This window comes from Pongo pygmaeus, chromosome 20, assembly GCF_028885625.2.
Source record: "Pongo pygmaeus isolate AG05252 chromosome 20, NHGRI_mPonPyg2-v2.0_pri, whole genome shotgun sequence".
Lineage (NCBI taxonomy): Eukaryota > Metazoa > Chordata > Mammalia > Primates > Hominidae > Pongo > Pongo pygmaeus.
This window is the reverse complement of record NC_072393.2, coordinates 1,746,083-1,761,990: the sequence shown is the minus strand read 5'-3', so window position 1 is coordinate 1,761,990 and position 15,908 is coordinate 1,746,083. Positions and strand designations below refer to the sequence as shown.

Sequence of the window (15,908 nt, the reverse complement as noted above, 5' to 3'; positions counted from 1 at the left end):
GAAGATCTGAGCCGCTGAGTGGGCCCCATAGGCAGCCTGTGCTCCACACGGGGCAGAACCCACAGCGTCCTCACAGCCACCGCTTTCCCAGCTGGGGCCACCCCTGGTGCCTCCTAACGCTCCTCCCACGCTCCTGCTGTTCCCTGGGCCTCCATGCCCTTCCCCATGGGTGTGGCAGCTCAGATGACCCCACAGGGCTTCCCTGGGCCTTGTGTTCCCAACAGGACCTTGCTCCTCTCTCTTCCCTCACTCAGTGGGGGCTGTTTGGCCATTTGGTCCTTGTCTGCCTCCCTCAGTGGGGCCAGGCCCTGTGCCTGTAGCTGACTCCCTCGGAAAGCGTGTGCCGATGAGGGAATGCGTGAGCAGGAAAGTGATAGAGAGTAGATGAGTGTGTGAATGAATGAGTGAATGAGACTAAGTGGATGAGTGCATGTGGGAATGAACGAATGTGTGTGTGTGTGAATGGGTGAATGAATGAATGCATGTGTCATAAATGAGCGAGTGAGTGCATGTGTATGAGTGAGTGAATGTACATGGAAATGAGTTAATGAATGAATATGTGAATGAATGAGCGAGTGAATGAACGCATGTGTGAATGAATGCATGCATGCATATGGGAATGAGTGAATGAGTGTGTGCCTGACGCCTGGAAGGAAAGAGGATGGTGAGGGCTGGCAGAGCGTGAGGCCCTGTGTGGCCCAGGGCATGGTCCTAGCCATGCCTGTCCTTGCCGTGGGTCCGTCTGCATCACTCTCCTGCTGTCCCAGGCCCCTTCCAGAAGCCTCTGCCATCGGGGGGCCTGGTACACGCCTGCTGGGGGCTGGCAGGGAGCCCTGGTGGGGTGGTCACCCAGGATACCAGGCAGGCTCTCCCTGCCGTGGGGTGGCAGCCACGGGGTTAACCAGGGCCTCCTCTCTCCCGTGCCAGGTTCGTGCTGGCCGTGGGCAGCGCCGTCTTTGATGCCATGTTCAACGGGGGAATGGCCACAACATCCACGGAGATCGAGCTGCCCGACGTGGAACCCGCTGCCTTCCTCGCACTGCTCAAGTAATGCTTCCGGATGCTTGCTGCTGGGGAGCTGGGCCCGGGGAGGGGGACTTCAGAGAATGTAGACCTTGTCTGACACCAGCTCAGAGGCCCTGGCTTGGTGGAGATTTCTAGAACGTTCCTGTGCAGTGAGGGGTTCCAGAGCCACCTTTTATTTTTCTTTTTGAGATGGAGTCTCACTCTGTTGCCCAGGCTGGAGTGCAGTGCTGTGATCTTGGCTTACTGCAACCTCAGTCTCCCAGGTTCAAGTGATTTTCCTGCCTCAACCTCTTAAGTAGCTGGGACTACAGGCTCGTGCCACCATGCCCGGCTATTTTTTTTGTATTTTTAGTAGAGACGGGGTTTCACTGTGTTAGTCAGGATGGTCTCGATCTGACATCATGATCCACCCACCTCAGCCTCCCAAAATGCTGGGATTAGAAGCCTGAGCCACCGTGCCCAGCCCAGAGGCACCCTTTTTATTTTATATTTTTTAGACGTAGTCTTGCTCTGTTGCCCAGGATGGAGTGCAGTGATTATATCTCAGCTCACTGAGACCTCTGCCTTCCTGGTTCAAGTGATTCTCCTGCCTCAGCCTCCTGAGTACCTGGGATTACAGGCGTTCACCACCACACCCAGCTCATTTTTGTGTTTTTCAGTAGAGACAGCGTTTCTCTATGTTGGCCAGGCTGGTCTCAAACTCCTGGCCTCAGGTGATCCGCCCGCCTCAGCCTCCCAAAATGCTGGGATTACAGGCATGAGCCACCGTGCCCAGCCAGTTCCCTGCTTTTCTTTTTCTTTTCTTTTCTTTTTTTGACAGAGTTTTGCTCTTGTTGCCCAAGCTGGAGTACACAAACAAAAATTAACAACGACAAAAAAAAAAAAAAAGGAAACATCAGTGAAAGAAATTTAAAAAGACACAAATAAATGGAAACACATCCCATGTCCATGGATTGAAGAGAATATTGTTAAGATGTCCACACAACCCACTGCAATCTGCAGTCAGTATAATCCTATCAGAATTACTGGTTTTTTGCAAAAATAGAAAAACTATCCTAGAATTCATACGGAATCCCAAGGGACCCTGAATAGCCACAACGATCTTGAAAAAGAACAAAGTTGGAGGGCTCATACTTTCTGATTTCAAAACTCACTACAAAGCTACAATCATCAAAACAGTGTGATACTGGCGTAAGGACAGAACGTGGGGACCAATGGAATGGAATAGAGAGCTCAGAAATAAATACCTTTGCACATAGGGTTAAATAATTTTTGCAAGGGTGCCAAGGCCATTCAACAGAAAAGAGAGTTTCACAAATAGCACAGGCACAACTAGAAATCCACATGCAGAAGAATGAAGTTAGACCCTTACCTTACTGTATATAAAAATTAACTCAAATAGATCAAAGTCCAGGCCGGGCATGGTGGCTCACGCCTGTAATCCCAGTACTTTGGGAGGCTGAGACGGGCAGATCAATTGATGAGGAGATTGAGACCATCCTGGCTAACATGGTGAAACCTCGTCTCTACTAAAAATACAAAAAATAAATAAAAAATAAAAAAATTAGCCAGGCATGGTGGCAGACACCCGTAGTCCCAGCTACTCGGGAGGCTGAGGCAGGAGAATGGCGTGAACCCGGGAGGTGGAGGTTGCAGGGAACCAAGATCATGCCACTGTACTCCAGCCTGGGCGACAGAGCGAGACTCTGTCTCGAAAAAAAAAAAAAAAATAGATCAAAGTCCAAAATGTAAGACCTAGACCTGTAAAATCCTTAGAAGAATCCAAAGTGGCCAGGCGTGGTGACTCAGCCTGTAATCCCAGCACTTTGGGAGGCCGAGGTGGGTGGATCACGAGGTCAGGAGATCGAGACCATCCTGGCTAACACGGTGAAACCCCATCTCTACTAAAAATACAAAAAAATTAGCCGGGCATGGTGGCAGGCGCCTGTAGTCCCAGCTACTCGGGAGGCTGAGGCAGGAGAATGGTGTAAACCCAGGTGGCGGAGCTTGCAGTGAGCCGAGATTGCGCCACTGCACTCCAGCCTGGGCAACAGAGCAAGAATCTCTCTCTCAAAAAAAAAAAAAAGAATCCAAAGTATGGCTAGGCGCGGTGGCTCACACCTGTAATCCCAGCACTTTGGGAGGCTGAGGTGGGTGGATCACCTGAGGTCAGGAGTTCAAGACCAGCCTGGGCAACATGGCAAAACCCCATCTCTACAAACATACAAAAATTAGCTGGGCATGGTAGCAGGCACCTGTAACCCCAGCTACTCAGGAAGCTGAGGCAGGAGAATCACTTGAACCTGGGAGGTGGAGGTTTTAGTAAACCAAGATCGTGCCACTGCACTCCAGCTTGGGCGACAGAGCGAGACTCTGTCTCAACAACAACAAAAAAAGAAAAACCAGAATCAAATCTTCATGACATTGGATTTGACCATGATTACTTGGATATGACACCAAAGGCACAGGCAAGAAAAGAATAAACAAAGACATTGGACTTAGGGAAAATGTTTAAAATGTATACCTCAAAGGACAATACCGGCAGAGTGAAAATGCCACCCACGGGCTGGGAGAGAAAAAAATTATTTTTTTATTTTTTTTATTTTTTGAGATGGAGTAGCGCTCTGCCACCATGGCTGGAGTGCAGTGGCACGATCCTGGCTCACTTCAACCTCTGCCTCCCGGGTTCAAGTGATTCTCCTGCATCAGCCTCCCGAGTAGCTGGGACTACAGGCACGCGCCACCACGCCCGGCTAATTTTTGTATTTTTAGTAGAGACCGGGTTTCATCATGTTGTCCAGGATGGTCTCGATCTCCTGATCTCATGATCCGCCTGCCTCAGCCTCCCAAAGTGCTGGGAGTACAGGCCTGAGCCACAGTGCCCAGCCGAAAAAAAATGTGTTTAGAGACAGGATCTCACTATGCCCACACTGGTCTCCAACTCCTGGTCTCAGGCGGTCCTCTTGCCTCTGCCTCCCAAAGTGCTGGGATTACAGGTGTGAGCCACTGCTCCAGGCTGGAGACATTTTTTTATTTTTTATTTTTTATTTTTGAGATGGAGTCTCGCTCTGTCTCCCAGGCTTCAGTGCAGTGATACGATCTTGGCTCACTGCCACCTCCGCCTCCTGGGTTCAAGTGATTCTTGTGCCTTAGCCTCCCAAGTAGCTGGGATTACAGGTGTCTGCCACCACACCTGGCTAATTTTTGTACTTTTAGTAGAGAGGGGGTTTTGCCATGTTGGCCAGGCTAGTCTCTAACTCCTGGCCTCAAGTGATCTGCCCGCCTCGGCCTCTCAAAGTGCTGGGATTACAGGCGTGAGCCACTGCACCCGGCCATGTGCTTCTTTTTTTTAATTTGAGAGGGATTCTCGGTCTGTCTCCAGACTGGAGTGCAGTGGCATGATCTCGGCTCACTGCAACCTCTGCCTCCCAGGTTCAAGCGATTCTCTTGCCTCAGCCTCCCGAGTAGCTGGGACTACAGGCGCCTGCCACCACGCCCAGCTAATTTTTGTATTTTTAGTAGAGACAGGGTTTCACCATGTTGGCCAGGCTGGTCTGGCACTTCTTGACCTCAGGCGATCTGCCTGCCTCAGCCTCCCAAAGTGCTGGGATTACAGGCGTGAACCACCAGGCCCGGCCTGTGCTTCTATTTTTGATCGGTCCAACTTCTGATCTGTATTCAGTGTGGTGTGGGCCACTCGCTGGCAGACGGTAATAGCGTCCATGATTATCCATGATCCTAATTTTGGGTTCTGTGATCCACCCAGAAGTGGTTGAGGTTTTCGGTGGTGCCCAAGGTAGGGAACCAAGAGTTCCTCATGGAAAAGGCCCCCAAGGAGGAGACACCCAGCTCCCAGTGCCCTCTACTTGGGCATCCCGGGTAGAACGAGACAGGCCGTGTAGACGCTTCTGGGTGTGTGCTGTGTAGATGGGTTCAGCCTCTTGCTCGTTTTCATGGGTGACCGCCTTGCCAAGTCGTGTCCCTATGTCAGAGGGCAACGAACAGGGGCTAATTCTGGAAGGTTCCTCGGGGAACCTGATGTGGGGTGTTTGGGTCCTGCCAGCTCAAGGGCAGGTGGCCGTGTCTAACGGTCTGAGTGGTCCCCTGACGCTCTCCCCTGGGGACGGGCATGGCGATCCCACCTCATGGCCACCTGCGTTGCTTCTGCAGGTTTCTCTACTCGGACGAGGTGCAGATCGGCCCGGAGACGGTGATGACCACGCTATACACCGCCAAGAAGTACGCGGTGCCAGCACTCGAGGCCCACTGCGTGGAGTTCCTGAAGAAGAACCTGCGGGCCGACAACGCCTTCATGCTGCTCACGCAGGTGGGCGGGGCCGGTACGAGGCGGGGGCGGGGCCAGGCCTGGCTGGAGGCGGGGCCAGGCCTGGCTGGAGGCGGGGCCAGGCCTGGCTGGAGGCGGGGCCAGGCCTGGCTGGAGGCGGGGCCGGGGGCGGGCCCAGGAGGCAGCAGGCTCCTGCCTGGTAGTAAAATGTGTTTTGGGCCGGGCGTGGTTGCTCACGCCTGTAATCCCCGCACTTTGGGAGGCTGAGGGGGGCAGATCACCTGAGGTCAGGCGTTCCAGACCAGCCTGGCCAACATGGGGAAATCCCATCTCTACTAAAAACACAAAAATGAGCCGGGCATGGTGGCACGCACCTGTAATTCCAGCTACTTGGGAGGCTGAGGCAGGAGAATTGCATGAACCCGGGAGGTGGAGGTTGTAGTGAGCCGAGATCGCGCCATTGCACTCCAGCCTGGGCGAAAGAGCAAGACTCCACCTGAAGAAAAAAATGTGTTTTGGACTTTTCCGTGATACTTTAAAAAATTATTGGCAGGGTGCAGTGGCTCACGCCTGTAACCCCAGCACTTTGGGAGGCCAAGGAGGGAGGACTGCTTGAGGCCCGGAGTTCTAGACCAGCCTAGGCAACATAGAGAGACCCCGTTTCTACAAAAAATAAAAAGATTCAGGCCGGGCACTGTGGTTCATGCCTGTAATCCCAGCATTTTGGGAGGCTGAGACAGGCAGATCACCAGAGGTCAGGAGTTTGAGACCAGCCTGGCCAACATGGTGAAACTCCATCTCTACTAAAAAAAAAAAAATTCATAAATTAGCCAAGCACGGTGGTGCGTGTCTGTAATCTCAGCTACTTGGGGGACCAAAGCAGGAAGATTGCCTGAGCCCAGGAGGTTGAGGCTGCAGTGAGCAGAGATGGCGCCACTGCACTCCAGCCTGAGTGACAAGAGTGAGACCCTGTCTCTAAAAAAAAGTAAAATAATTTTTTTTTTTTTTTTGAGACGGGGTTTCTCTTGTTGCCCAGGCTGGAGTGCAATGGCACGATCTCAGCTCACTGCAACCTCCGCCTCCAGTGTTCAAGCGATTCTCCTGCCTCAGCCTCCAGAGTAGCTGGGATTACAGGCCCCCACCACCACGCCTGGCTAAAAAAAAAGAAAAAAAAAACCAAGAGAGAACTTTCCCTCTCTCTCTAAGGAAATGTCAGGTAGACAGAGCAGGGCCAGGGATCTCAGGGGACCCCAGTTGGGCTCTGTGCAGCCCAAAGGGTGGGGGCTGGGGAGGTCGTGCAGGCCAGGGAGGCTGAGAGGAGGACGTGGGGCCAGGACGGGTGGACGGCCGCTTGGGAGCTGTGAGCTCCTGATCGGGGGTGGAGGGTGGCCAGAGGGGACAGCGGCACTGGGTCCTCCAATGGGCTTTGCGGGTCCAGCATCCTGGAAAACACCCAGAACCTTCTGCCCCTCCATCCTGGCAGGTCAGATGCAGGGGATCCCGGACTCCCAGAGGGAGGGGTTTCTTCTCCGGGTCATCTGGTCGCCTTGCCGGAGAGGCCTCTGTCTGACCTGAGAGGAGGCTGGAGCTCACTCCCCGGGCTTCATCTTGTGGCCGCCTCAGCCTCTCTGCCCCTCAAACCACTACGAACCCACTTGAGAGGTGTCCTCGGGAGGATGCCTGCAGGAAGGCCTGCCCGGGTCCCTGCTGGCATAGGCCCTTCCAGCACCTTCCACTAACTAAGCCTCTGTTTCCCTAAGAGCACAGGCGACCTCCAGCTCTGTCACCTGACTGTCAGAAGTCATGTCTGCTGTGTGTCTTGGGATGGAGCTGCCGGGGACATGGCCCCTCCCACCACCAGTGGCCAAGGGCATGTTGTGGTCGGGAAGCTTCACCGGTCAACCCCGGCCACCTCACCTCTGCCTGCCACTCGGGGTCCTGGGCCCTGCTGCCCCCCTGAATGCAGCTGCAGCGCCTCTTTTGCCTAAAGCAGCAGGCCCTGCCGACAGGGACCTGAGCATCTTTTTCTTCCTTCCTTGGCCTCTGAGGTCCTAAGAGGGAACTCCCCAACTCTCCCGCCACAGTCAGCGGTCACAGGGGGGTCTCTGGGCCCACGACAGGGCCGGCCTGGTGGCTGAGACCCTGGTGGCTCCTGGCCACGCTCAGGAAGGCCCGTGTGGTCAGGGCTGCATTTGAGCTAGCTCCGCACTGGGGGTCTGCCGAGGGCTGGGTGCTGATGTGCCCCCCGCGCCCCCCGTCGATGTCTCTTGCCAGGCGCGACTCTTCGATGAACCACAGCTGGCCAGCCTGTGCCTGGAGAACATCGACAAAAACACGGCAGACGCCATCACCGCTGAGGGCTTCACCGACATTGACCTGGGTAAGGGCCCAGGAGCCCAGGTGTGGGAATCCCAGCGGGGCCTCGGCAGGAGGGTCCGGGGATTGACAGTGAGAGCTTTGGGCCTGGGGGTTCCCTGGGGGAGCTGCACAGGTGAGCTGGGGCCTCACTACTTGCAGCGGGTCAGGAGCTTGGGTCCCAGCACAGCCCCAGGGGAGTCTGGGGCCTTGGCTAGGAGGCCACAGGCCAGACCCCCCCATCCCAGCTGATGGTGACCATCTCGTCCTCCGATAGTCCATGGTTTTGACTTTGCTGTTGAACAGCTTTTGTCAAAGCTACTCAAGTCTGTCCTTGTGGCTTAAAAGCAACCACAGCCTAGGAAAATGAAGGGGTATGGTCTTGTGTTGATAAAGCTTTATTTATAAACACAAGCACAGGGCCAGGTTTGGGCCACGGGCCGTAGTTGCCAGCCCAGCTTTAACTGCTGGTCCTCACGTTAGTCTCACTGCCTCCTGCAGGGTGGGCACACGGGTGTCGTGTTCACGCAGCCCCTTCCTCCACCCCGCAGACACGCTGGTGGCTGTCCTGGAGCGCGACACACTGGGCATCCGTGAGGTGCGGCTGTTCAATGCCGTTGTCCGCTGGTCCGAGGCCGAGTGTCAGCGGCAGCAGCTGCAGGTGACGCCAGAGAACAGGCGGAAGGTTCTGGGCAAGGCCCTGGGCCTCATTCGCTTCCCACTCATGACCATCGAGGAGTTCGCTGCAGGTAACAGAGCTCAGGGGCCCAGGGGCTGGCTTGGGAGGGGAGTGGCACACAGGTGGGCATCTGGGTACCGAGGATAGTGCCCCCGAGTTCACTGCGGAAAGCCTGGCAGATACCTGGAGCGTAAAAAGATGGGAAGAAACCTGGCTTGTGAGGGCGCATCCACAGGGCCATCTGTTAGCCCCGGCCCTGCTCTGTCCCCACTGTGCGCATTGCCAGACCCCGCCTCTCGTGTCTGTCCAGCTGTTTCGGTGGCATCTCCCCAGGAGGGAAGGGAGTCCCCGTCTCGGGCTCTTGTGCTACCTGCTGGTGCAGGTATCAGTGTCCGTGATGAGCCCAGGAAGGCTCTGACATGGCCGGGGTGGCTGTCATGCGCCCATGAGTGGGCCTTGGGGTCCCCTGCTGCAGGGCCTGGGCTGTGGGGTGACGTGAGGGGCAGCCCTAACGATGCCTCCTGCCCTCATGTGGCTGCTCACTTCCTGACGCCGTCCAGCTCTGGAGCAAAACAGGCCTGGAACTTTCCAGAAGGGGCTGGGACAGAGCCCTGTGGCTGGTGCACACTTGCCGTCTGGCCTTCCCCAGGTCCACGCGGCCCCTACTCTTGCTTAGCTGAAGGTCGCCAGATTTAGCAACAGGGTCTCACTCTGTCGCCCAGGCTGAGTGCAGTGGTGCAGTCACAGCTTACTGCAGCCTCGACCTCCTGGGCTCAAGTGATCCTCCTGCTTCAGACTCCGGAGTAGCTGGGATCGCAGGTGCCACCACCACACAAGGCTTATATTTGTATTTTTTGTAGGGACAGGGTCTTGCTATGTTACCCGGGCTGGTCATGAACTGGGCTCCAGCCATCCTCCCATCTCGGCCTCACAAAGTGCTGGGATTATGGACATGGGCCACCGAGCCTGGCTAGATATATACTTTTTAAAAATACAATTGTTGATCAGCTGGGGGTGGTGGTGCCTGCCTGTAATCCCAGCTACCCGGGAGGCTGAGGCAGGAGAATCGCTTGAACCCAGGAGGCGGAGGTTGTGGTGAGCCGAGATCGCGCCACTGCACTCCAGCCTGGACAACAAGAGTGAAACTCCGTCTCAAAAAAAAAAAAAAATAAAATAAAATAATAATTGTTGGCCAGGCTGGGTCACTCACTCCTGTAATCCCAGCACTTTGGGAGGCCAAGATGGGGGGAGCACTTGAGGTCAGGAGTTCGAGACCAGCCTGACCAACAGGGTGAAACCCCGTCTTTACTAAAAATACAAAATTAGCTGGGATGGTGGCGCATGCCTGTAAACCCAGCTATGCGGGAGGCTGAGGCAGGAGAATTGCTTGAACCCTGGAGACGGATGTTGTGAGCCGAGATTACGCCACTGCACTCTAGCCTGGGGGACAAGAGCAAAACTCAGTCTCAAAAAAAAAAAAAATTGTTAACATTGTTTATTGAGTTTTGATACTCAGTCTTCTGATTCACTTAACCCCTAACGGTCTGTTTCTCACCAGTTACTAAACTGTGTCTGCATTGGGCTGGCCTGCAGCTGAGCGATGCAGAATTGAGCCCACCTTGGTTGATGAGTGATTAGGTTTCAGGCGGGCAGGGCTGCTCTCATTAGAGCGGAGGTGCTCACCGTGTCCCGGCACTTCTGGGGGTGGATGGTGGACCCCCCCAATTCTGTCCCTCCCGGCCACCCCTCCCTACCCAGAGCCCCTTCACATCCCTTGCACAGCCCCTCCGCCTGTCACATCTCTGCACCGGGATTAAGAGCCTGGCTCGGGTCTGCTAGCCATCACCCCTGGGGTGATGCTTGGGAAGGTGGCTGCCTAGGGCCTACTGTGGAGAGGAACCCCCCAGGCTGCTTCTAGAAGCCAGGGCTGCAGCCTGGAGGGTACAGGCCTAGCGGGGAGCTGCAGTGACCCCTCCCAGCCAATGGCCCTGAGAGAACAGGCAGCGGAGCCCCCCCACCCCCAGTGAAGTGACGGGTGGTCCCTACAGTGGGGCCAGACCCTGAGGCATCGCCCCTGAGTGAGCGTATCTGTCAGCCTCTGGCCTGTGCCCTAGGACCTCCCCGAAAGCCCAGGCAGTAGGGGCCATGGCTGGTGGCTAGTCCCCCGGGGAGGGGCTGCCCAGGTCCCTGCCCCTTGAAAGTCCGACACAGACATCTTAGGGGGAAGGAGCGTGTCCTCCCAGGCACTCGGGGTCCCGGGGTGCAGCCCGGCCCTCCCCAACACCCTCCCTGTGCCGCAGGCCCCGCACAGTCGGGCATCCTGGTGGACCGCGAGGTGGTCAGCCTCTTCCTGCACTTCACCGTCAACCCCAAGCCACGAGTGGAGTTCATTGACCGGCCCCGCTGCTGCCTGCGTGGGAAGGAGTGCAGCATCAACCGCTTCCAGCAGGTGGAGAGTCGCTGGGGCTACAGCGGGACCAGTGACCGCATTAGGTGGGGCTTGGGGTGCAGGTGGGGGGGTCCGGGCATGGGGGTGGAGGACTCGGGGATGATGGAGATGGGGGGGCAGGCATGGGGGTCGAGGACTCAGGGATGATGAAGACGGGGGAGGGCAGGCATGGGGGTGGAGGACTCAGGGATGATGGGGGGGGCCGGGCATGGGGGTGGGCTCGCCCCAGCTCACCTTAGGCTGTCCCTGGGTATCCACACGGCCGCCTGTCATCTGCCATGGCAGGTTCTCAGTCAACAAGCGCATCTTCGTGGTGGGATTTGGGCTGTATGGATCCATCCACGGGCCCACCGACTACCAAGTGAACATCCAGGTACCAGCCCCAAGCCTCATCCCCAGGCCCCACTCAGGCCCATGTCCTCTCCCCACCTCCATGGAACCCTGGCCGAACCCCCGGCCCTGGTCCCTGTGCTGCCCCCACCGTGGGCAGGTGGGCTGGGCCTCGAGGGGTCCCCGTCGGCCCTCCCCAGGCCTGAGCCTCCCACCTCCCCACAGATTATCCACACCGATAGCAACACCGTCCTGGGCCAGAATGACACGGGCTTCAGCTGCGACGGCTCAGCCAGCACCTTCCGCGTCATGTTCAAAGAGCCGGTGGAGGTGCTGCCCAACGTCAACTACACGGCCTGCGCCACGCTCAAGGTGCGCCGCCGGGGACGGAGGTCCCTCCGTGGGAGTCTCTGACCCATCCTGAAGCCACCAGGGCACAGCACTCTCCGGAGGCAGCCACCCTGGCCCGGTCGGGGGCCTTGCCCTGTCCACACCTGGGGCATCCCAGCCTGGTGGTCCTTGACCTCACTGTACCCGTATCCCCTACAGGGCCCAGACTCCCACTACGGCACCAAAGGCCTGCGCAAGGTGACACACGAGTCACCCACCACGGGCGCCAAGACCTGCTTCACCTTTTGCTACGCGGCTGGGAACAACAATGGCACATCCGTGGAGGACGGCCAGATCCCCGAGGTCATTTTCTATACCTAGGCTGCCTGACACCGACACCGCCCTCCCTCTGTGGGGAAGGCTGGGGCCCCGAGGTCATATTCTACACCTGGGTCACCCGACACCGCCCTCCCTCCGTGGGGACAGCCGCAGCCCCAGGCCATCATCCGCTGCTGGGGCCCCCCCCCGCCACGCGGTGCCAGGCCCAGTGTCCCCCCCGGGCCATCTGTCCACTCCACGCCACCTTTGTCAGCATCAGGAAGGGGTTGCCCTGTGTTCACGAGCGCGGCTGCTGGATCAGGGCAGCCGGGGAGGTGGCCGGGCCAGTGGCCAGGCCCTGTGGAGACAATCCCTCAGGACTGGGGACAGGGCTGTGCCGGCCTGGGCCAGGGCCCACGGACCCGCAGCTCAGGGCACCTGCCACGTCATCTGACGGCGGTGTGCGTTCCCCGCGTCTCTTCACTGCACATTGCAATGCATTTGCGATTCCCACGTCTCTGCTAGGAGCCAGCCTGGGTGGCGCCGCTCCCAGAGCCGTGGCTACCAGACCTTGCGTTCCTTTTGTTCCTGTCCATTTATCGGGACACGGGCCCCACCTGTCACGTGCCCGAGGCCACCCAAGCCCAGCCTGCGGGGCGTTCCCACTGCCTGGGTGCCGGCTTGAGTTCTGCGTGTGCGGGATTCAGTGTGGGGACGGCCCCTGCCGGATAGGCCTTGCCCTGGCCCAGGTGGTGAGCGGTTTGCAGTGTCTGTTCTCATCCACCTGATGGGCCCAGATAAGGGCCCCCACTGTCCAGCCTCCCTGGACGGCCCCCGCGGTCCCTGCAGCCCAAGATGGGACTCAGACCCTGCGCCCCAGAGCTCCCCTGCCGCAGAATGGGGCCCCAGCCGGCCCCGACCGGGTCCAGGAGCAGTGCTTGCCTGTACATACTGTTGCCCTAGCCCGCCTGGTGCCGCGGGAGCCACCCCCAGGTGCTGGGGGGCATAGCCCCTCCCCACCCCGGCCACGCCCCCACCTGCCCCGCGTGTTTCTGCCCTGTGACTCCTGGAACCTGCGTCCTCCCCAAAGCCATGGGAGGGGTGTCCTCCTCAGACCACGCCCCTAGATGATTTTTTTTAAATAAACAAACAAACGCACCCGCCCTGAGCGCACACTGCTTCGCTCCCCTTCACTCTCTGCCCTGTCGTCTGGGCTGCAGTGGGTGAGGGGCGTCGTGCGCCGAGAGGGGCCCTGAACCCCGGGTCTGGTTCGCCAGTGCTGCGAGACCCTCCTGAAGTACCCACGGCCCACACTTAAGCCCGGGAGGTCGAGACTGTAGTGAGCGGTGATTACACCACTGCCTTCCCGCCTGGGCAAGAGCAAGACCCTGACTCAACACCTCCCCCCAAACCCAAATTCAATGGACGTGTGTGCTGATTTACCCGTGGGGAGGCCCTGCTGGCTGCTGGGGGACCGTGGATGTGAGGGATGGAGAGAAAGCAGGGAGTGCCCAGTTCTGGCCTCAATGGCCAGAGGAGTCAAGCTGTTGGCTGCTGCCTCAGGAGCACACGTGCAGGGCAAGACATCAAGAAATCCGGCAGCAAGGCTGCGTGGTGGCTCACACCTGTCATCCCAGCACTTTGGGAGGCCAAGGCAGGCGGATCACCTGAGGTCACGAGTTCAGGACCAACCTGGCCCACATGGTGAAACTCCATCTCTACTAAAAACACAAAAATTAGCCAGGTATGGTGCCACGCACCTGTAATCCCAGCTACTTGGGAGGCTGACGCAGGAGAATCGCTTGAACCTGGGAGATGGAGGTTGCAGTGAGCCGAGATGGTGCCATTGCACTCTAGCCTGGGCAAGAAAGCAAGACTCCGTCTAAAAAAAAAAAAAAAAAGCCAGCAGCAAACAGTTGCCAGGAGGCTGAAGGCTGAGCAGATCTACACAGTGTGCGGTGCTGGGAGCAGGCAATGGAGATGGAGGCTGGCGGGGTAGGGGGCATTGCTGAACACCCTGGGGGCCAGGCGTGGTGACTCACACCTGCAATCCCAGCACTTTGGCAGGCTGAGGCAGGACTGCTTGGGGCCAGGAGTTCGAGACCAGCCTGGGCAACACAGCAAGACCCCACCTCTAAAAAATATATATATTAAAAGGAAACGCCTTGGGCTTTTAATGAAGACACCAGAAGGGCCACCCACCAGGAACTAGGGCAACACTCCTGGGGGAGGACAGAACAGAAGCCCTCATCACTCTAAAACAAAACCCTGGTAGGGTCTCACTGGGCTGCTGTTACACTAGACCCTGCCAAAAGAAAACAGCCCCGTAAAGACACATCAGCACCAGCTTCCACCATCTGTCATTTACAACGTCCAGCATCCATTCAAAAATGACAGGCTGGGCGTGGTGGCTCACGCCTGCAATCCCAGAACTTTGGGAGGCCGAGGCAGGTGGATCATCTGAGGTCAGGAGTTCGAGACCAGCCTGGCCAACATGGTGAAACCCTGTCTCCACTAAAAATACAAAAATTAGCAGGGCGTGATGGCGTGCGCCTGTAATTCCAGCTACTTGGGAGGCTGAGGCAGGAGAATCACTTGAACCTGGGAGGCAGAGGTTGCAGTGAGCCACGATTGTGTCACTGCACTCCAGCCCAGGGAGACACAGCAAGACTCTGTCTCAAAAAAAAAAAAAAAAAGCCAGGTATAGTGGCTCATGCCTGTAATCCCAGCACTTTGGGAGGCTGAGGCGGGCAGATCACGAGGTCAGGAGATCAAGACCATCCTGGGTAACATGATGAAACCCCGTCTCTACTAAAAAAAAAAATACAAAAAATTAGCCGGGTGTGGTGGCGGGTGCCTGTGGTCCCAGCTACTTGGGAGGCTGAGGCAGGAGAATGGCGTGAACCCGGGAGGCGGAGCTTGCCAGTGAGCCGAGATCTCGCCACTGCACTCCAGGCCTGGGCAACAGAGCAAGACTCTGTCTCAACAAACAAACAAACAAACAAACAAAAACATGGAAGGTGAAGCACAGTGACTAAAAACAATGGAAAAACAGAACAAATCGAGATACGTGACACAGCCAAAGGGTCGAACGTATGTGTAAGTGGAGTCCCAGAAGGAGAGGAGAGAGAGAATGAGACTCAAGCTATATGACAGCCAAGAATTTTCCAAAATGAATGAAAGACATTGACCCACTTTTTTTTTTTTTTTTTTGAGATGGAGTCTCTTGCCCAGGCTGGTGTGCAGTGGCACGATCTTGGCTCACTGCAAGCTCCGCCTCCTGGGTTCACACCATTCTCCTGCCTCAGCCTCCCGAGGAGCTGGGACTACAGGCACCTGCCACCACGCCCGGCTAATTTTTTGTATTTTTAGTAGAGACGGGGTTTCACCGTGTTAGCCAGGATGGTCTTGATCTCCTGACCTTGTGATACCCCCGCCTCGGCCTCCCAAAGTGCTGGGATTACAGGCGTGAGCCACCGTGCCCGGCCAACAAAAACATTTTAAAAACTTTGTCAGCAGAGCACAGTGGCTCACGCCTGTAATCCCAAGCACTTCTGGAGGCCGAGGTGGGTGGATCACTTGAGGTCAGGAGTTCGAGACCAGCCTGGCCAACACGGTGAAACCCCGACTCTACTAAAAATACAAAAATTATCCAGGTGTGGTGGCACACGCTTGTAATCCCAGCTGTGCGGGAGGCTGAGGCAGGAGAACTGCTTGAACCCGGGAGGTGGAGGCTGCAGTGAGCCGAGATCACGCCACTGTACTCCAGCGTGGGTGACAGCGAGACTCTGTCCCAAACACTTTGTCAACCTGGAATGCCGTTCCCAGCAAAAACATCCTTATTAAGAAACGTGAAATAAATATTTTTTTCAGGGAACAAAAGCTAATTTGTAATTTGTTACCGACAAAGCTGCACTGGGCCTGGCGTGGTAGCTCACACCTCTAATCCAAGGGTCACTTTCCCACCTCGTCCTCCTAAAGTGCCTGGACAACAGAGCTAGACAGGCAACCCTATCTCTACCTAAAAACAAAAAATTAGCTGAGTGTGGTGGTGCACGTCTGTGGTCCCAGATACTTGGGAGGCTGAGGTGGGAGGATCGCTTGAGCCCAAGAGGTGGAGGCTCCAGGGAGCTATG

General features: G+C 56.8%; 1 protein-coding gene across 1 annotated transcript in view; it reads left to right on the top strand.

Annotated features, from left to right (window-relative positions):
- BTBD2 (BTB domain containing 2) overlaps positions 1-12,935 on the top strand; it is a 30,473-nt gene extending 17,538 nt beyond the window's left edge. Inside the window, exons 2-9 of the mRNA XM_054465442.2 lie at positions 928-1,047; positions 5,197-5,353; positions 7,586-7,691; positions 8,218-8,415; positions 10,646-10,838; positions 11,080-11,167; positions 11,350-11,496; positions 11,674-12,935. Coding sequence (XP_054321417.2) covers positions 928-1,047; positions 5,197-5,353; positions 7,586-7,691; positions 8,218-8,415; positions 10,646-10,838; positions 11,080-11,167; positions 11,350-11,496; positions 11,674-11,835 — 1,171 coding nt within the window. The 3' untranslated portion in view covers positions 11,836-12,935. The remainder of the gene's footprint in view (positions 1-927; positions 1,048-5,196; positions 5,354-7,585; positions 7,692-8,217; positions 8,416-10,645; positions 10,839-11,079; positions 11,168-11,349; positions 11,497-11,673) is intronic.
- Positions 12,936-15,908: the final 2,973 nt, after the last annotated feature.